Source organism: Nomascus leucogenys, chromosome 19, assembly GCF_006542625.1.
Source record: "Nomascus leucogenys isolate Asia chromosome 19, Asia_NLE_v1, whole genome shotgun sequence".
Classification (NCBI taxonomy): domain Eukaryota; kingdom Metazoa; phylum Chordata; class Mammalia; order Primates; family Hylobatidae; genus Nomascus; species Nomascus leucogenys.
The window spans coordinates 31,238,867-31,258,483 of NC_044399.1; the positions used below are offsets into that span (position 1 = coordinate 31,238,867).

Sequence of the window (19,617 nt, forward strand, 5' to 3'; positions counted from 1 at the left end):
GATGGCCAGGAGGGCAACCTTCACCCAGTAGGGTCTGCTGCACGAGGCAGAGTTTTGCCTGAGCCGGGGGCAGCTCAAGTGGAAGAGGTCACTCTTGACAAGCATGTTCTACAGCCGGTCATTCACTCGGCAAACATCTGTGGCTCCGTGGTGCAAAATGTGCTCCCAGGTGACCCATTAAATTCACAATGACTCTGTGCGGATGGAGTCAAGCACATGGGGCTCCTGCCCTCAATCACAGGAGGTCGGCCTGAGAGTGCTCGCTCGCGGTGTGGCGTCCCCACGCCAGGAGGCAGCTTGGCTGGTCTGAGCTTTGAGCTTCGCAGGGAGCTGGCAGGAGCTCCAGGGGGCAGCAAGCTGACAGCCAGCTCCCAGCTGACCTCCGTGGGCAGCAATGAGACTCAGATTGGATTGTTCTTACATAAAGAGAGTCATCCACGAAATGTGGCGATCGATGGCTCTCTATCCGCTGAGGGCCCAGCCTGGTCTAACGGCCCCCTCTCCCCGCCTCATCCTGCCTCTTCCACCTCAAAGGCCTGGCAGAGCCTCTCACTCCACCTCTACGAGTTTAGAAATCCTCGCGCCCCAGGCTTTTTATGCCCATCTCCTTGCTTGACTCAGTCCCCATGGCTCACACCTGGGCCCCCACCCTGGGGTACAAATCCTGCCCAGTTCAGAGAACCACGCTCAGTGCCAGGGGCTGAAAACAGAACAAGACATGGTCCCTCCATGCACGGAATCAGGATAGCACCTGTTCCTATCACCTGAGTGTAAGCCAAAATCTCCATCAGTGTTGGTATCTGCCAAGGAGAATGGGTTTGGTTTTCTCTCTGGGTACCCCTTACACACGGCCATCAGCTTGGCCCACAAAGGGGACTTCGTCACCACCTGGGGAGCCTCCGTGGTAGCTACTAACTCAGGAGTCCTGCCTCTCAGACCCCCAGATTCCCCCCAGGAATGTCCCCTTGGCTCTTGGTCATGTCTGGGGGATCCTGGCTCCCAGCTAGAATTTGGTTCATGGTCATCCTCCCTTCTTCCATGGTTCTTTGTGAAGAAGGATCCAGGAGGGCTTGAGATAAAGAATGGGGAGGCCGGCGTGCTGGCTCATACCTGTAATCCCAGCACTTTGGGAGGCTGAGGCGGGCGGATCACCTGAGGCCAGGAGCTCAAGACCAGCCTGGCCAACATGGTAAAACCCCATCTCTACTAACAATACAAAAATTAAGCTGGGCGTGGTGTAATCCCAGCTACTCGGGAGGCTGAGGCAGGAGAATCTCTTGAACCCGGGAGGCGGAAGCTGCAGTGAGCTGAGATCGTGCCACTGCACTCCAGCCTGGGCGACAGAGTGAGACTCCGTCTCAAAAAAAAAAAAAAAAGAATGCGGGGCAGGGGAATCACCCCAGGGGCCCAGAGATGGTGGCTGTGTTTTCCAGCTCACCCCGAGGGCTTCCCCCAGCTCGCATGCAGCCCTCCTGCCTCCGTTTTCCGGCTCATCCTATCCATTTGGAGGACTGCTGGGTCGGAAATAACAGGCCACCCTCCGGTCCGCTCCTCCCACCAGGGCCACATGTGGTCCTCGCCTTTCACCCTCCAGAGGGAGCCAATCAGGGAGGCAGAGGGGAGTGGGGAACAGAGCAGATCAGGGAAAGCAATTAAAAAGCTGTTCTCGGGGTTACAGGCTGGGAGGTGGGGGGCAGGCTAGAGCGGGCCCTGGCTGGGGTGGGGAGAAGCAAGGAAGAACGGGCCTGAGCTTATTAACCCCAGCGCAGCAGCCTGGGGTCTGTGAAGGTCAGTGAACCGATGCTGAGAAGGCCAGGGTAGTGCAAGGGGAAGGGACTCGGGGTTCAGCCAGGAACCTTTCTGCAGCCACAGGAGTCAGTTCTAGACAGCAGAGCCTGGCTGGGCACAGGCTGAGGATGGGGGTAAGGAATGATGGGCCCTACTCTGAGGTAATGCCCTCTCCAACGGAATGGGAGACAGTTCCTGCCCTCAAGGAGCTCCCATCTGACAATGAGCCATGGGTTCTAGCATTGGGGAGCCCCTATCAAAGGGAAGAGGATGACTCCTGTCCTGTGGGTGCTTTAGCCTGGGGTTGGGGGAAACACTGTCCTTAGAGAGACCCCAGTTTGCTGGGAAGACATAGGTCCTAGCAGCAGAAAGTCCTCATCTGTTGGGGGAAAGGCATGGCCCCTCTCCTTATAAAGTTTCAGGCTAAGATGCAAATGAGACCCACACCCGAGAGGAGGTGACACACAGAGCTTTTCAAACTGGATACAGTTGTGGGGCTCAAGTCTACGGATGGGGAGGGGTGAGGATGGAGAAAGCAGCACCCACTGGGGGAGTCAGAGAGCCAAGAAAGCAGGTGGGAAAGCAGTCTCTACTCTGAGTCTCCAGGGCCTGCGGAGATAACTTGCCTGTGTCCCCTGGGAGATGAAGCCACCACCAACTCCTGGTCTGAGGGTAGACAGTGCTGGCTCTCCCCCATGCTTCACTAGCTGCTGCCCTCTGTCCCGTCCACACTGCCAAGTAACTGCCCTTGGGGGAGGGATGTCCACATACTCCCAAAGGAGTTAACAGGCCACAGAAGCCCCTTCAGAGGCCCCAGCTCCTGCCCCTCCGCCAACCCCATCGCAGATCCGCTAACATGTCGATAGGTAAAGCTCCTGGTAGGTGTTATGAAATGGAAGCTCTAATTCGTCAAGCATCTGCTGTGTCCAGCTTTCACTGATTTTATTCTTACAACTACCTGGGGAGCAGGCATGGTTGAATCCCCATTTTACAGACGTGGAAATGAATACTCAGGCAAGGTTCTTAAAGTCATCAAAGGCTGCACAGCTACTGAGTGGCCAAGGCTTTGCTCCCTCTCCTTGAGGACAGTGCTATAGCAGTCAGAGTCAAGTCTAGAGAACAAAGGGGGTGATGCCTCTGGGTGAAACAAATTTGGGTTTTAGAAAATTCTGCCTACAGCTACCACACAGGCTTTCTGCCTGCCTCTAAACTGCGGTGGCTGTGGCCGCTCACACCTGACCAGCTGAGCACCGCCATCTAGTGGCCAACAGGCTCAGTTCCCTTCCTCGGGACGGGCCATGGATGAACAGACTTGCTGGTCACCAAGGCTCAGCCAGAGAGACTGTGTTCTCTTCACCCAGCTTGCTGACCACCACGCTGTGCCAGGCACTGGGCCAGGGCCAAGGGCCCAAGCAGAACCAGCGGGCAGCAGTCAAGTGGCAAAACTGCCGTTTGAATTAGAGGCTGGCCTATTTGGCAAACACCAGGCACCCTGTGTGTGGGTTGATGCCACATGTGGGGCTGGTCTGTCCCAGGAGGCATCCGGGCTTTACCCTGTAAGCAGAAGGTCATCTAGCAGATTCTGATGTGAGGGAGGGGCTCGGGGAGGTCATCTTGTCCCCACCTCAGCTTGAAGCAGGCACAGCTTGGCTGTAGGCTCCTTGAAAGGGCATCCAGGCATCTCTCTCCATGGCTGGTATTACCCTGCTGTGCAGTCTAGAAGCCAGTCTAGGGTTTGGCCAGAGGCTTTAGAAGTTGCGGCCTTCCATTTGGGGAAGCAGGAGAGGAGGCACCCCAGAGAATGGGGTCTGAGCCAGGCTAGGAGGATGGGGGGGTTTGGGAGGAGGCTGGATGGGCTGAAGTCCTACCCTTCTCTGTTTGCTATGTCTGCCTGCAGCAGACGCAAATCAGAGTGCAGTTTAGAACAGAAAGAGGACAGTCACAGCAGCTCACATCTGTAATCCTAGCACTTTGGGAGGTTGAGGCTGGAGGATCACTTGAGGCCAGGAGTTCATCACCAGCCTGGGCAACATAACAAGACTTGGTCTCTTAAAAAAAAAATTATTTGGGTGCAGTGTCATGTGCCTGTAGTCCCAGTTACTTGGCAGGCTGCGGCAGGAGGATTGCTTGAGCTCAGAAGTCTGAGGCTGCAGTGGGCTATGATGGCGCCACTGCACTCTGGCCCTGGGTGGCAGAGTGACACCCTGTCTCTAAAAAAAAAAAAGAGAGAGAGAGAGAGAACATACTGTCATACTGTCCACCACTAGGGCTTGGTACATGAATGCATATAGTGGAAAATCATGCAGCTGTTAAATGATGATGCAGACAAATATTTATTGATATGGAAAGATGTTCACAACATATTGTTGACTGAGAAAAGCAAATTACAAAATAATTTGCACGGCATGAGCCCATTTTGAAAAAAATGATTATATATGTGTGGAAAAAATCTGGTAGGGTTTATCTCCAAGTGGCAAAATGATGGCTAATTACATTTTTTTGTATTGCTTATCTATAGTTTCTGACCTTTCTACAATGAATATTTAATTAAAAAGATAATGAAAGTTTGGAACACAACCATGACCAAATCTGTGTGTATCTTTGATTCTCTGTGCAGACACCTTTAGATAGTTAAGGGTTGGCCAGGCATGATCTGTATGTACCGGTTGTATAGGTCATGCCTGTAATCCCAGCACTTTGGGAGGAAGAGGTGGGAGGGTCGCTTGAGCCCAACAGTTTGAGACCAGCCTGGGCAACATGGTGAAACCTTGTCTCTACTAAAATACAAAAATGAGCTGGGCATGGTGGTGTACGCCTGTGGTCCCAGTTACTAGGGAGGCTGAGGTGGGTGGATCGCTTGAGCCAGAGAGGTTGAGGCTGCAGTAAGCTGTGATAGCACCACTGCATTCTAGCCTGGGCAACAGAGCAAGACCCTGTCTCAAAAAAACAAAACAAGATAGTTAAGGGTTGAATGTGAAGAAAGGTCTGAGGGTTGAGAGGGGGTGGAGGATGCACCTGGGCCTGTGACAGGGGCCCACAGAGGTGGCTGATGGCAAAGGCTGGGGGACTCCAACTGCTGAAGCTGAAACAGGCTTGTGTCTCACATACACAGGGACAGTTCACTGAGCTTCAATGACAGGCACCTCCTGCTCGTCACATCTTTTCTCTCCAGGACAGCTTTGCCCTTATTTTAACTAGACTTCCCTTGAACCAAAAGGGAAGGCTACATGCTGTGACTTGCTGGGCAGCCTGGAAAGGCGAGCCACTCCTAGCCACAGAGATGAGAGAGAGTTCAGACAAGAGCTCATCCCCAGTCTTCCTTTTCTATTTTGTTTATTTTATTTTATTTTTTTATTTATTGAGACAGAGTATCTGTCACCCAGGCTGTGGTGCAGTGATGCGACATTGGCTCACTGCAGTCTCCACTTCCTGGGCTCAGGTGATCCTTCCACCTTAGCCTCCCGAATAGCTGGGACCACAGTAGTGCACCACCATACCTGGCTAATTTTTTTGTATTTTTTGTATAGACAAAGTTTCAACACATTGCCCAGGCTGGTCTCGAACTCCTGGACCCAAGCGATCCGCCCATCTCAGCCTCCCAAAGTGCTCGGATTACAGGCATGAGCCACTATGCCTAGCCTTGCTCTTCCTTTAAAGCCTCCTGTCCTTCCCCAGGTCCCCAATTCATAGCAGGATCAAAGGTCATTGGGCGCTCGCGCCGTCTTCAAGATTCCCCTCCCTATGTCACTACTCAGGCCCAGGTCAGATGTGACTAGAGCCTAAGGAGCTCTCACCTCCCTCTCTGTGCTGGGACTCGCAGAGGGAGAGCTCAGCAGGCAGTCTGTCCATCACATGCCCAAATGCAGAGCATACCCTGGGCTGGGCGCAGTGGCGCACAACTGTAATCCCAGCACTTTGGGAGGCTGATGCGGAAAGATCACTTGAGCCCAGAAGTTCTAGACCGGCCTGGGCAACATGGCAAGACCCTATCTCTACAAAAAAAGTTAAAAAATCAGCCAGGTGTGGTGACGCACGCCTGTAGTCCCAGCTATTCAGGAGGCTGAGGTGAGAGGATCTCTTAAGGCTGGGAGGTTGAGGCTGCAGTGAGTCGTGGTTGCGCCACTGCACTCCAGCCTGGGCAACAGTGAGACCCTGTCTCAAAAGACAAAAAAAAAAAAAAAAAAAGAACATATCCTGGTGTGGAGCAGGGGACGTTGCTCTGACAGAGGCTCAGGGGCCTGAGCTGGCTCTGTGAGCTGGGGAGGAGGCAGGCAGACAGCCAGGCCTTGTCTGCAAGCAGACCTGGCAGCGTTGGGCTGGCTGCCCCCCAGGGCCTCCTCTTCATGCCCAGTGAATGACTCACCTTGGCACAGACACAATGTTCAGGGGTGGGCACACTGCCTGCTTCCCGCCGCACCCCAGCCCCCCTCAAATGCCTTCCGAGAAGGCCATTGAGCAGGGGGCTTGCACTGCACCCCAGCCTGACAGCCTGGCATCTTGGGATAAAAGCAGCACAGCCCCCTAGGGGCTGCCCTTGCTGTGTGGCGCCACCGGCGGTGGAGAACAAGGCTCTATTCAGCAAGTGCCCGGGAAAGGGGATCAGGAGATGCCCAGGCATGGACAGTGGGTGGCAGGGGGGGAGAGGAGGGCTGTCTGCTTCCCAGAAGTCCAAGGACACAAATGGGTGAGGGGACTGGGCAGGGTTCTGACCCTTTGGGACCAGAGTGGAGGGCGTAGATGGACCTGAAATCTCCAGGGACAACAGGGCCCAGGTCTCAGGCTCCCAGTTGGGCCCAGTGGCTCCTGCATTTCCAAACCCATCCATCCCCAGGGGTCCTTCCCATCTCCCCAGGCTGATGTGTGGGAACTCGAGGAAATAAATCTCCAGTGGGAGACGGAGGAGTGGCCAGGGAAACGGGGCGCTGCAGGAATAAAGACGAGCCAGCACAGCCAGCTCACGCGTAACTGCTTTGTGCAGCTGTCAAGGCCCAGTCTCTGGGAGAGAGGCACAGGGAGGCCAGACAAGGAAGGGGTGACCTGGAGGGACAGATCCAGGGGCTAAAGTCCTGATAGGGCAAGAGAGTGCCGGCCCCCTCTTGCCCTATCAGAACCTCCACTGCCACATAGAGGCCATGATTGACCCTTAGACAAGGGGCTGGTGTCCAATCCCAGCCCCCAGCCCCAGAACTCCAGGGAATGAATGGGCAGAGAGCAGGAATGTGGGACATCTGTGTTCGAGGGAAGGACTCCAGGAGTTTGCTGGGAATGGGGCCTAGTAGGAAATGATAATATAGGCGCCTCTTGAGGGTACAGAACAGGTTCGTTCTTTGCCAAATTCCCAGCACCTTGTAAGCACTTACAGCTGAGATAAGGCCTGGGTTATGAAATCAAAAAGGTGGAAAGCAGGTCAGAGGTCATCTGGTACAGCCCTTCTTTCCTTTTTTTTTTTTTTTTTTTTTGAGACAAGGTCTCTCTCTGTTGCCCAGGCTGGCATGGCACAAACACAACTCACTGCAGCCTCAACCTACTGGGCTCAAGCAATCCTCCAGCCTCAGCCTCCCGAAGTGCTGGGATTACAAGCATGAGCCACCCCACCCAGCCCTTTCCTTCCTTTTTAATTGATGCATAACAATTGTAAGTATTCATCGTGGTCCAACCAACCCTTTCTTGACCCACCTTCCTAGAGAGAGGGTCCTCTTACTTCAGTTGTCAGGGCCCCAAACCCATGGTCTGGTTCCAGGCACCACCTGCCTCATGCAGGAGTTGGCGTGCCAGGAAGCTCTGCCTCTGGGCACAGTGACCTCAATGGGGTGAGGGGAGCTCTCCCCATAGCTGGGCTGCGGCCCAACCCCACCCCCTCAGGCTATGCCAGGGGGCGTTGCCAGGGGCACCCGGGCATCGCCAGTCCAGCCCACTCCTTCATAAAGCCCTCACATCCCAGGAGCGAGCAGAGCCAGGGCAGGATGGAGAGGAGACGCATCACCTCCGCTGCTCGCCGCTCCTACGTCTCCTCGGGGGAGATGATGGTGGGGGGCCTGGCTCCTGGCCGCCGTCTGGGTCCTGGCACCCGTCTCTCCCTGGCTCGAATGCCCCCTCCACTCCCGACCCGGGTGGACTTCTCCCTGGCCGGGGCACTCAATGCTGGCTTCAAGGAGACCCGGGCCAGTGAGCGGGCAGAGATGATGGAGCTCAATGACCGCTTTGCCAGCTACATCGAGAAGGTTCGCTTCCTGGAACAGCAAAACAAGGCGCTGGCTGCTGAGCTGAACCAGCTGCGGGCCAAGGAGCCCACCAAGCTGGCCGATGTCTACCAGGCTGAGCTGCGAGAGCTGCGGCTGCGGCTCGATCAACTCACTGCCAACAGCGCCCGGCTGGAGGTCGAGAGGGACAATCTGGCACAGGACCTGGGCACCGTGAGGCAGAAGTGAGGAGGGGATGGAGAAGGGGGGCTTTGTGAGCAGAAGGGGCTGAATCCCCAAGAGGGAATGCCCAAGAAGTCTCAGGCAGGGGCGGAGCCTCCCTGCTCCCTGGGTCTCCCTACCTCTTGATGGGGCACTATCCTTGCCCCCCAGCATGATGGGAGGGACCAGAAACAGGCCCAGGGCCCCGGGGATCTGATTCCTACATGCCTTCTGCCAGGCATCCAGGGTCCCCTCAGCACCTCCCTACTTGGGAAAGCAGTGCAGGAGCAGCTGGGCCCCCAGCAGCTGGGCCCCTGCGTTTCATTCATGGCTGGGCTTTGCGACTGTGGGCAGCGAGCTCACCTATTCTGAGCCTGTGTCCATATAAAGGAGGAGTTGGAAGTGGAGAAGGTTGGTGTCCATGAGGGAGATTGGATTCTGGGGTGAAGGAAGTGAGGGAAAGAGCAGGCAGGCCTGGGCGCAGAGCACAGGTGACTGCCTGCCACCAGCTTGTGACCCCCGTCAAGTCACTTTGACTTGCACAGCTGTGAAGTGGTGCTCATAATAAGATTCATTTCAAAAGGTGGTTACCTGGGATCAGAGGAATTCCCAGGGGCATGGCGCTTCGCTGAGCTGACAGGACATGCATGTGTGCCTTCAAGTACAGGAGGACGTGTGTGTGTGTGTGTGTGTGTGTGTGTGTGTGTGTGTGTATGCGTGCAGCAGTGAGTGTACGCTGGTGGATGCGCCTGTGTGAGCAGAAGCAGGTGCACCAACCCCGATAAGGCACCTTAGTAATGAGTTAAGACAAAAGCCCACATCTGCTCATCCTCTAGACAAGTCCTCTGTCTAAGGCTCCCCAACCCTTACTCCTCCTGCTGCTCTACTGGTCCTGCGTGGGGGTGGTGTCTGTGACAGCTGCCTCCAGGGAGATTGAGGCAGGTATCCAAGTGTCCTCAGAAGAGCCTGGACCCAGGAATGTGTCCCCCCACTCCAGGCTCCAGGATGAAACCAACCTGAGGCTGGAGGCCGAGAACAACCTGGCTGCCTATAGACAGGTCAGGGAGGTGGAAGGGAGGGGCAGGGGAGGGAGGAAAGGGTTGATGGCCACCCACCCAAACACAGCCCCCAAGCTCAGCCCTCCAGAGCAATGTGCTGCTCCCCACTGCTCCAGAAGGAGGGGTAAGGCAAGGCTGAGGAATGGGGAGAAGGAGCCTGGGGCCCCAGTGGCCCTCTACTCCTCACCCCTCCTGCCACTCCAGGAAGCAGATGAAGCCACACTGGCCCGTCTGGATCTGGAGAGGAAGATTGAGTCGCTGGAGGAGGAGATCCGGTTCTTGAGGAAGATCCATGAGGAGGTGAGGCCAGGGCAGAGGGAGGAAAGCTCAACACAGAGATTGCAACTGAGAGAGGGAGAGACAGAGACAGAGAGGCTGATACTGACAGAGACACTCATAGAGAGGACAGAAACAGAGATCGGCAGGTAGAGACAGGAAATGAAAGACAAACAGAAAGACACTAAGGGAGACGGAAAGAGACAAGAGAGCATTCGAACCCCTGGCCGAGGGGCAGGCAGAAGAGGACACGATGCTGTGGGGAACCCCAGCTGTGGCCTGTACCCTGAGCCCTGGCACCGTTTCTCCCACCCTGGTCAGGAGGTTCGGGAACTCCAGGAGCAGCTGGCCCGACAGCAGGTCCATGTGGAGCTTGACGTGGCCAAGCCAGACCTCACCGCAGCCCTGAAAGAGATCCGCACGCAGTATGAGGCAATGGCGTCCAGCAACATGCATGAAGCCGAGGAGTGGTACCGCTCCAAGGTAGCCCTGCCTGTGGGCCAGCCTGCCTCCTCCAGGCAGCCCTTCTTGCTCTGTACAAGAGAATGGGGGAAGGAGGGTGGAGGAAGCTGGGAGAATATTCTCTCCAGGTGACTCACTTTCACCAAAGAAGTGAGATGGCTTGCCCAGGGTCACACAGGCACTATTGCTTTCAAAAGTACCCATTATTATTACTGCTACTATTGCTATTATTAGTAGTAGCTGATACTGTTCTGTTCTAAGCCCTGTGCTTTTCATGGATTACCTTACTATGAAGTAGATGCTGTTCTTTGACAGATGAGAGAGCTGAAGACCAGAGGGGCTAACTAATTTGCTCAAAGTCACACAGCTCCTAAGTGGTAGAGTTGGATTTCCAACTCTAGCCCATCTCACTTGGGAGCCTGCATTCCATGCCTCTGCCAGTCTGTTTTGGCTTACTGAGCCTCTACCATATGCCAGGCACCCCCCAGGACACAGAGAGCTGTCTGACCTGGAAGGTGTGATATTGACGTGCACCCAAACATAGTGCCCGTAGAGAACACCACAGCTCAGAGCTTATATGCAGTGTGGGAGCCAGGAAAGACGCTGTAGAGGGGGCATTTGGGCTAGGCAGGACACGCAGGCTGTGGACAGGAAGAGAAGAAGGGAGGGCCATTCCTGGTGGAGGGCAGAGCCTGGAGGCAGAAAAGCACAGAGAGGCAGGGCCCCAAGATGCTGGCCTAGCCAGGGCACCTAGCTGAGGAGTGTGAGTGGCAGAAGCCACTGGTGTCTGAGCAGGGGGAGGGCCCGATGGGGCTGGGAGGACCTCCCTGCAGGTGGGGGAGAAAGGGCTATTAGAACCCAGGGTGAGGCCGGGCGTGGTGGCTCACACCTGTAATCCCAGCACTTTGGGAGGCTGAGGCAGGCGGATCACCTGAGGTCAGCAGTTCAAGACTAGCCTGGCCAACATGGCGAAACCCCGTCTTTACTAAAAATACAAAATTAGCCGGGCGTGGTGGCACGCGCCTGTAATCCCAGCTACTTGGGAGGCTGGGGCAGGAGAATTGCTTGAACCTGGGAAGCAGAGGTTGCAGTGACCCGGGATTGTGCCACTGCCCTCCAACCTGGGCGACAAGAGCAAGACTCCATCTCAAAAAAACAAAAACACACAAAACACCCAGGGCTCCGCTCGCCTAAACCCACTGTCCGCTGTGGCAGACGACAGCATTCAGTCCCGCAGATGCAGCTGTCAGTGTGGAAGGTTCTGGATTCTGTGGCACTGTTCATTCATTCGCTTGCTGACCAGGTGTTGCGCTAGGTACTGAAGTCTGGCAGCGGCTACCCTGCCCGCATCCATGGGTCACAGTTGTTAGGAAAAGTCCCAGCCAGGGCAAGCCTCCTGGGGTTGACTGGGGTGCTGGTCACCTCCCTGATTTCCCAGAGCCCGTGCCTGCCCATGGGCCCACACAGCCCTCCTATATGTGTCCCCCACCCGCAGTCCCAGGGCCCCAGGCCGCCCTCAGCCTATGGCCCCTCTCCCCATCTAGTTTGCAGACCTGACAGACGCTGCTGCCCGCAACGCGGAGCTGCTCCGCCAGGCCAAGCACGAGGCCAACGACTATCGGCGCCAGTTGCAGTCCTTGACCTGCGACTTGGAGTCTCTGCGCGGCACGGTGAGCGCGGCCAGGGCAGGACGAGGGCGGGCGGAGCGGGGACGGCCACCCCAGGAGATGCCAGGGGAGAAGGGCCAGGGGCGAGGACCTGGGTCGAGGGCGGGGCCCGAACGTTACTCTCGGGCTAGAGGCGGGGTCTGGGGCCGGGGGCCGGGCCTCGAAGCCTCCCCAAGTGGGGTCCGGGCTCCGCGGGACCGGCCGGCTCCATCCCACAGAACGAGTCCCTGGAGAGGCAGATGCGCGAGCAGGAGGAGCGCCACGCGCGGGAGGCAGCCAGTTATCAGGAGGCGCTGGCGCGGCTGGAGGAAGAGGGGCAGAGCCTCAAGGACGAGATGGCCCGCCACTTGCAGGAGTACCAGGACCTGCTCAACGTCAAGCTGGCCCTGGACATCGAGATCGCCACCTACAGGAAGCTGCTGGAGGGCGAGGAGAACCGGTGAGCCCTGATGACAGCCCTGGCGAAGTCTCCCTGCTGCCTCGCCGTAGAGCTCACCTTGCTCCCTTCAGGGACTGAGTCTTTTTCAGCCTTGTGTCCAGATCCCTTCCCACCTCAATGCCCAGCACAGTGCCTGCCTCACACATAGCAGGCAGTCACTAGATGTTTGATGAATGAATGGATGGATGGATTCAACCAATACTGATTGATTAGGCCTCAAGGCCAAGGACTTGGGTCACCCTCCAAACTAAGAGGCTTACTCCCCACCCTCCCAGCCAAGATTGGACTCCTCACCTCACCCATCTCTTCTGCCTCCTTGGAACTTTCTTCACCACTTTCCCCTCCCTTTTCCATCTTCCTTCAGATAGACATGTGCCCCTCCCAGGTAATACTCAAGCCCCTTGCAGACTTTTGGAACTCCAGATAGCACGTTGGCTGCTGGAGAAAAAGCTAGGAGATGGAGTTAGACTTCCCTGGCAAGGAAAAGGGCGTTCAAGTTGTCATAATGGCCCTGGACCAAGACCCAGCCTAGGGGTGTCCCAGGCAGCCTGGGCAGCCCTTTCCCTCTGCTTTCTTTCAGGATCACCATTCCCGTGCAGACCTTCTCCAACCTGCAGATTCGAGGTCAGTACAGCAGGGCCTCGTGGGAAGGGCACTGGAGTCCTGCCCCCTCCTCCAGGGCCTGTAGGTTGCTCCGGACTGGGACTGAGGATCAGGGCAAAGGGATCCAGCTTTCCCTGGGGGCCTTCATGACACCGCAGCGCTCCTAGCCAGAGCCTATCATACCAGGGTACTTCTAGGCGGGGCTTGCAGCTGCCCCTGTCCTGCTAGGCCCTGGGTCCCTCTTCCCCTCCCTGCACCCCATTCCACAGCAGAAGTGGGTGAGATCTTGACATCTGCCCTGTCTGCAAATCCCTGAGCAAGCACTGCCCTTCTGAGTGTTTTCTGTTTTTGTTTTTTTTAACTGCTTGTCACTACAGGGGGCAAAAGCACCAAAGACGGGGAAAATCACAAGGTCACAAGACATCTCAAAAGCCTCACAATACGCGTTATACCAATACAGGCCCACCACATTGTAAATGGAGCGCCGCCGGCTCGCGGTTAGCTGCCTGCCTCTCAGACACGGCGCTTTGCCCAGCTTGACAGGGAGTGAGCCTCACCCATCCCATCCTCCCAGTCCTCCTGAGCTCCCTCCTCCCAGGCTTCCCCTGAAGGGCCTGGCCTGAGTCATTTTCCCAGGAACTGCGGTGCCCAGCCCAGGACGTGGTACAGAGTAACTGTACATTAAACTGGCAGAGCTGGTTAGCGGTAAAGGTGGTGAGTCCTTGGGTGCGCAGCAGAGCTGCTCTGGGGCCTCTGAGCAAGCAGCAGCCTCTGTCTCACCTCTTCCCGTCACCAGGAGGGCCCCTTAGGTCTCGCTGTGCCTGGGGGCCAGGCTCTCTGCTTTATTCTTTCATCCCTGAGGCTCCATCGCTCAGCTCAGTGCTGACTCAATCCAGAAGATTCTTCCCTCAGGACCGCTTGCAGTGAATAAAGTTTTATGTTCCCTGCTCTTAATGTTAAATATTAGTGAATGTGACGTGTTATATTTTTCTCTGAGGGGGGGAAGAGCTAAATTACTTTTTGCTTGCATTGGCCCTCAAATGATTCTTAGCTAAGGAACAAAATTCCTCTTCTTCTGGGCTAGAATATTTAGGACCACTAGATATGCATGTCTCAGGACTTAATTCAGCATCAGAAAGGCTAACCAGGCTGACTAGTAGAGGTAATACTGCCAAATCCTAGATAGTCACAGGTCACTAAAGTACAGATAAGTGGCAGAGAGAAGTAGGAAAGAGGAAAGGGGACAGGAAAGGGACCTAAGTGTATTGAGCACTAATATGTGCCACATGTTTAACAGCTTTTATTTTAGTTGTCTCCTCTCTCCCACCTAGAGAAGTAAGCCCGATCATCCTTATTTTACAGATGAGGAAACTGAGGCTGGGAGAGGTCAATTAACTTGCCCAGAGTTGTGTGGCTGGTTGGTGGCTAAGTTGGGACTTCTTGAGCTCTGGTCTCCTGATCCATCCTTCCTTCCTTCCTTCCTTCCTTCCTTCCTTCCTTCCTTCCTTCCATCCTTCCTTCCGTCCTTCCTTCCTTCCTTCGGCATAGCGTCCCTCTGTCACTCAGGCTGGAATGCAGTGGTGCAATCTCGGCTTACTGCAACCTCCACCTCCCAGGTTCAAGCAATTCTCGTGCCTCAGACTCCCGAGTAGCGGGGATTACAGGTGCCAGACACCACACCCGGCTAATTTTTCTTTCTTTCTTTCTTTTCTTTTTTCTTTTTTTTTTTTTTTTTTTTTTTGAGACGGAGTCTTACTCTGTTGCTCAGGCTGGAGTGCAGTGGCGTGATCTCAGCTTACTGCAACCTCCACCCCCCAGGTTCAAGTGATTCTCCTGTCTCAGCCTCCTGAGTAGCTGGGACTACAGGCACCCATCATCATGCCTGGGTAATTTTTGTATTTTTAGTAGAGACAGGGTTTCACCATATTGGTCAGGCTGGTCTCGAACTCCTGACCTCATGCAATCCACCTGCCTCGGCCTCCCAAAGTGCTGGGATTACAGGTGTGAGCCACCATGCCTGGCCTATTTTTTGTATGTTTAGTAGAGGTTTCACCATGTTGGCCAGGCTGGTCTCGAACTCCTGGCCTCAGGTGATCCACCTGCCTCAGCCTCCCAAAATGATGGCATTATAGGTGTGAGCCACCGTGCCCCGCCTGGTCTCCTGATTTCAAAGCCTGCACATCCTTCCTCAATGCCATGCTGGGTTTTCAGAAAGCCAGGTGCCAGGCCAGGGCTTGCAGAGGGGCTGAAATGAAGCCAGGCCAGAAGACAGAGCAGCCAGGACTCTAACTGGACAGAGCAGCCAGGACTTGGGCAGCAGCACTATTGGGATTTGGGGGCTCTCCAGCCCATTTGGAAGAGCCTAGGCTCTCTCTGTCCGGTTGCATAGGTTCTCATACTCATGATGGGGGGGTGCGATGGGGAAGCCGGGCATGGGAGAGGATGACTCATGCCCTGAAAGTCCATGAGAGGCCTCCTCTCCCCACATCTGCAGAAACCAGCCTGGACACCAAGTCTGTGTCAGAAGGCCACCTCAAGAGGAACATCGTGGTGAAGACCGTGGAGATGCGGGATGGAGAGGTAAGGAGGGATTCGGGCCCAGTCAGGCTGTGGCTGGCCCCAGGGATTCTCAAGGCCAGGCCGTGGAGGAAAGCCTGAGGCTGGCACATAGAAGGTCCCCAGTAACTCCCAGGAGCTCCCCAGGGAATTCTGGAGGAGAGCAAGGAAGCTGAATGTAATTCCGTTTCCTCAGTCCCTCCATAGGCTGTTCTAAGGGGAGCCTTGGTACCAAAGCCACTAGATGGGATCCTAATACACGCTCTCTCTTTCTCACCCTCAAACTCAGGGGCCTTGCTTGCCAGGGAGAGAAAGAGAATTAAAGTTAGCAGCTTTCACTTCCAACTCTAGCAGACACAGTTGGGGATGGGGAGGGCTTTCCATTTCCAGCTTGGTAAAAGGAAACTACCAGGGGAATGGGAAGAGGGGATTTGGCATATCCCCCACACCATCCAACCACAGTGGGAGCTCATCTTACTCCAGCAGCTTACCACGCACCAGGCAAGATGCTAAATGCTTTCCCAGTGTTATCTCACCACCCCCTCTGACCACCGCACAAGGCAGCTGTGTTTACTATCAAGAAAAGAAAGACCTGGGAAGTGGGGGACTTCCCAAGGTTACACAGCCTCGTGGTAGTGGACCTGGGGTCTCTGTGAACTCCTAACTGTTGCACTGTGCATGTTCCCTGTCCCCTGCAGGTCATTAAGGAGTCCAAGCAGGAGCACAAGGATGTGATGTGAGGCAGGACCCACCTGGTGGCCTCTGCCCCGTCTCATGAGGGGCCCGAGCAGAAGCAGGATAGTTGCTCCGCCTCTGCTGGCGCATTTCCCCAGACCTGAGCTCCCCACCACCCCAGCTGCTCCCCTCCCTCCTCTGTCCCTAGGTCAGCTTGCTGCCCTAGGCTCTGTCAGTATCAAGCCTGCCAGACAGCACCCACCCAGCACCCAGCAACTCCAACTAACAAGAAACTCACCCCCAAGGGGCAGTCTGGAGGGGCATGGCCAGCAGCTTGGGTTAGAATGAGGAGGAAGGAGAGAAGGGGAGGAGGGCGGGGGGTACCTACTACATCGCCCTCCACATCCCTGATTCCTGTTGTTATGGCAACTGTTGTCAGAGATGGAGGTTCTCTCGGGGTATCTGGGAACTGTGCCTTTGAGTTTCCTCAGGCTGCTGGAGGAAAACTGAGACTCAGACAGGAAAGGGAAGGCCCCACAGACAAGGTAGCCCTGGCCAGAGGATTGTTTTGTTTTTTGGTTTTTATGAGGCGGGGTGTCCCTGTGCTGCCCAGGCTGACCTTGAACTCCTGGGCTCAAGCAGTCTACCCACCTCAGCCACCTGTGTAGCTGGGATTATAGGCTCGAGCCACCATGCCCAGCTCAGAGGGTTGTTCTTCTAGACTGACCCTGATCAGTCTAAGATGGGTGGAGACATCCTGCCACCTGGGGCAGTCACCTGCCCAGATCCCAGAAGGACCTCCTGAGCGATGACTCAATTGTCTCAGTCCACCTGAGCTGCCATCCAGGGACGCCATCTGTGGGCACGTGTGGGCAGGTGGGAGCTCGATTCTCAGCACTTGGGGGATCTGTCGTGTACGTGGAGAGGGATGGGGTGCTGGGAGAGATAGAGGGGGGCTGCCTGGCCCCCAGCTGTGGGTACAGAGAGGTCAAGCCCAGGAGGACTGCCCCGTGCAGACTGGAGGGGACGCTAGTAGAGATGGTGGAGGAGGCAATTGGGACGGCGCTAGGCATCCAAGTGGGGGTTGTGGGTGACCAGTTGCACTTGGCCTCTGGGTTGTGGGAATTAAGGAAGTGACTCATCCTCTTGAAGATGCTGAAACAGGAGAGAAAGGGGATGTATCCATGGGGGCAGGGCATGACTTTGTCCCAGTTCTAAAGGCCTCTTCCTTGCTGTGTCATACCAGACCGCCCCAGCCTCTGAGCCCCTGGGATTGCTGCTTCTTAACCCCAGTAAGCCATTGCCACACGTCTGACCCTCTCCACTCCATAGTGACCGGCTGCTTTTCCCTAAGCCAAGGGCCTCTTGCGGTCCCTTCTTACTCACGCACAAAATGTACCCAGCATTTTAGGTAGTGCCCTATTTTACAATTTGTAAAACTGAGGCACGAGCAAAGTGAAGACACTGGCTCATATTCCTGCAGCCTGGAGGCTGGGTGCTCAGGGCTGGCATGTCCACCCCGGTGCACCTCCTCTGCTTTGACTGAGCAGACTGGTGGGATCTGTGCCCAGAAACCGGACTGGGAGGGCCCACTTCAGGGTTCTCCTCTCCCCTCTAAGGCCGAAGAAGGGTCCTTCCCTCTCCCCAGGACTTGGTGTCCTTTCCTTCCGCTCCTTCCTGCCACCTGCTGCTGCTGCTGCTAATCTTCAGGGCACTGCTGCTGCCTTTAGTCGCTGAGGAAAAATAAAGACAAATGCTGCGCCCTTCCCCAGAGTGGACTCTGATCTGTTCATGAGAGGGCGGGACTGGGGCCGAAATGTAGCCTTTGAGAAGAGCAACTCATTTCTTATTACCGATCATCTCTGGGGCCCATGCCCTCACCAAATTCCACCCACAGCCAAAGAGGACATACACCAGCTCCCTCCACTCTTTTCTTCCTTCCTCTCCCTGCTACCTGCAACTCAACCAGCACAATCCTCATAGGCAAGAATGTAAAGCAGCTCAAACACGATTCAACACTGATCAGTGTTTACCATTGGATAAATCTGAGTTCACGCCTTCCTTCTCTGACCTAAGTGTGAAGTCAGGAAACACGTGTGGCCTACTTCCATCCTGACCTCAGTCCCCAATCTCCCACCAGCCTCAGGCCCCTCCACTTCTCAGATCAGGTCCCAGACCTGCCCATGAAAATGGGGAGCAGGCTGTAACTAACAGATTTGTCCACATGTTCCTACCACACGTCCCAACCCAGGGTACCCACCCAGAGACATCTGGTATCATTTAACAAACACATTGAAGGACAAGTGGTCTTCAGAGCTGAAGACAGATCCTAGGGGGAGAAGTTGGGACAACAGTGAAATAAGTAGCAGCAGCAACGACAGAGGTGAATGGTGACAAAGACTGCCGTGATGAGCAGGTAGCCTATCAGGGTGAGCTCCACAGCCGAGCGAGTCTCAGGATCCGAGAACGAGGCTGGGTAGCGCCCACGAGATGTCACACCCAGCCGGAAGCCAGCAACTCGCACACCCTGCCTCCAGCAATAGTAGATGCCCCGGTCATCCAGCTGGGTGAAGCGGATGTGGAGCTGGTTGCCATGGTCAATGAACACTCTCATGGACCTGTTGACACCCTTCAGGTACTGTGTGCGGTAGAGGTGCTGGCGGTCTTTGTCCCAGGCCACCGCATGCTCTGGCCGGGCCCCGGGACAGGAGATGATGAGGCCATGGCCCAGTCTCTGCTGATGGAACTGAATGGGCACATGGGGCACCCAGGGCCGGCTGCCCACTTTGGACACATAGTTAACAATGGCCAGCACGCCCTCCCGGATGGTCTTCGTCTTCTCACAGGGTACTAAGCAGCTCCGAACCAGCAGCTCAGGCATGTGGTCCCTGGCCTTGGTCCGCAGCTTCCTTGGCACAGCCCTTGAGCCACAAGACACCACATCGGGCACCGCCTTGAGGTAGCGTGGGGAGAGGTCTGGGCTCTGCAGGTAGCACAGGCCGATGCGCCACTGCTCCCCACGCACCCCACAGCGGTCACAGGGGGTCCATTCCCAGAAGGTGGTGAAGACATGGAGATGCCCATAGTATTCATCTGCGAAGGGCTCCTGGCCCTCGTCCTGGAAAGTGGCCACCATTCCCTCACTGTTCTGGATGTCCACATCGTAGGCGTAGAAGTAGTCCCCCTTGCGGGTGCCGCAGAAGTACAGACCTGAGTCCTCAGGCTGAGCCCTGAAAACCAACAGGCTGAACATGCGGATGCTGAAGCGGGTCAGCATGTCGCTGCCCACACGTACCTGGGCTGCCTCTGTCAGCACCCGCCCATCAAAGTCCGTCAGCACTTTGGTGTGGCTGCTACCTAGGTGCTTTTGGTAGAACCAGACTACAGCTGTCACCTCTTCAGGTTTGCAGTGACAGGGAAGCTCAAAGCTCATGTCAGCCAGGTAGGCTGCATTTTCAAACATCAGGAAAGCAGGGCAGGGGGTCTTCTGAAAAATGTTTTCCTTCTCCACAATTTCGAAGGCCTGGGGACTCCCCCATGCCCACAGGAGCACAGTGGTGAGGGCCAGATGCATGCCTGAAGGAGGTAGGGGTCAGAGGGGCAGGGCAAAACCAAGGCATTAAAGGCTCATGGGGCTCCTAGAAAGCACTGCTAAGCGGAGGCCTCTGGATGAGAAAGGATTATGCAGCCAG

At 55.7% G+C, this 19,617-nt stretch overlaps 2 protein-coding genes across 3 annotated transcripts; one reads left to right on the forward strand and one right to left on the reverse strand.

Annotated features, from left to right (window-relative positions):
* Nucleotides 1-7,588: 7,588 nt before the first annotated feature.
* GFAP (glial fibrillary acidic protein) lies at nucleotides 7,589-17,696 on the forward strand. Of its 2 annotated transcripts, XM_030800665.1 has the most exons (10): nucleotides 7,589-8,212; nucleotides 9,187-9,247; nucleotides 9,452-9,547; nucleotides 9,845-10,006; nucleotides 11,530-11,655; nucleotides 11,871-12,091; nucleotides 12,672-12,715; nucleotides 13,072-13,191; nucleotides 15,189-15,274; nucleotides 15,949-17,691. In XM_030800665.1, exons 1-10 carry the CDS (start codon nucleotides 7,752-7,754, stop codon nucleotides 15,988-15,990), a joined length of 1,419 nt encoding a protein of 472 aa, XP_030656525.1. In that variant the 5' UTR covers nucleotides 7,589-7,751; the 3' UTR covers nucleotides 15,991-17,691. The 2 variants fall into 2 exon arrangements, with proteins under 2 accessions (XP_030656525.1, XP_003270779.3); XM_003270731.4 differs by lacking the exon at nucleotides 13,072-13,191 and having other exon boundaries at nucleotides 15,949-17,696.
* Nucleotides 17,133-19,575, reverse strand: FAM187A (family with sequence similarity 187 member A). Its single transcript, XM_012497611.2, has one exon. The coding sequence runs from the start codon at nucleotides 19,497-19,499 to the stop codon at nucleotides 18,255-18,257; it is 1,245 nt and encodes a 414-aa protein (XP_012353065.1). The 5' UTR covers nucleotides 19,500-19,575; the 3' UTR covers nucleotides 17,133-18,254.
* Between the last annotated feature and the right edge of the window lie 42 nt (nucleotides 19,576-19,617).

Excerpts from the sequence above, each read along its gene's own strand:
- GFAP (XM_030800665.1), top strand. The coding sequence starts at position 7,752 with ATGGAGAGGAGACGCATCACCTCCGCTGCTCGCCGCTCCTACGTCTCC. Across the intron at positions 12,716-13,071 it reads CTCCAACCTGCAGATTCGAG|GGGGCAAAAGCACCAAAGAC; the intron begins GTCAGTACAGCA and ends TTGTCACTACAG. Across the intron at positions 13,192-15,188 it reads TGGAGCGCCGCCGGCTCGCG|AAACCAGCCTGGACACCAAG; the intron begins GTTAGCTGCCTG and ends CCACATCTGCAG.
- FAM187A (XM_012497611.2), bottom strand. The coding sequence starts at position 19,499 with ATGCATCTGGCCCTCACCACTGTGCTCCTGTGGGCATGGGGGAGTCCC.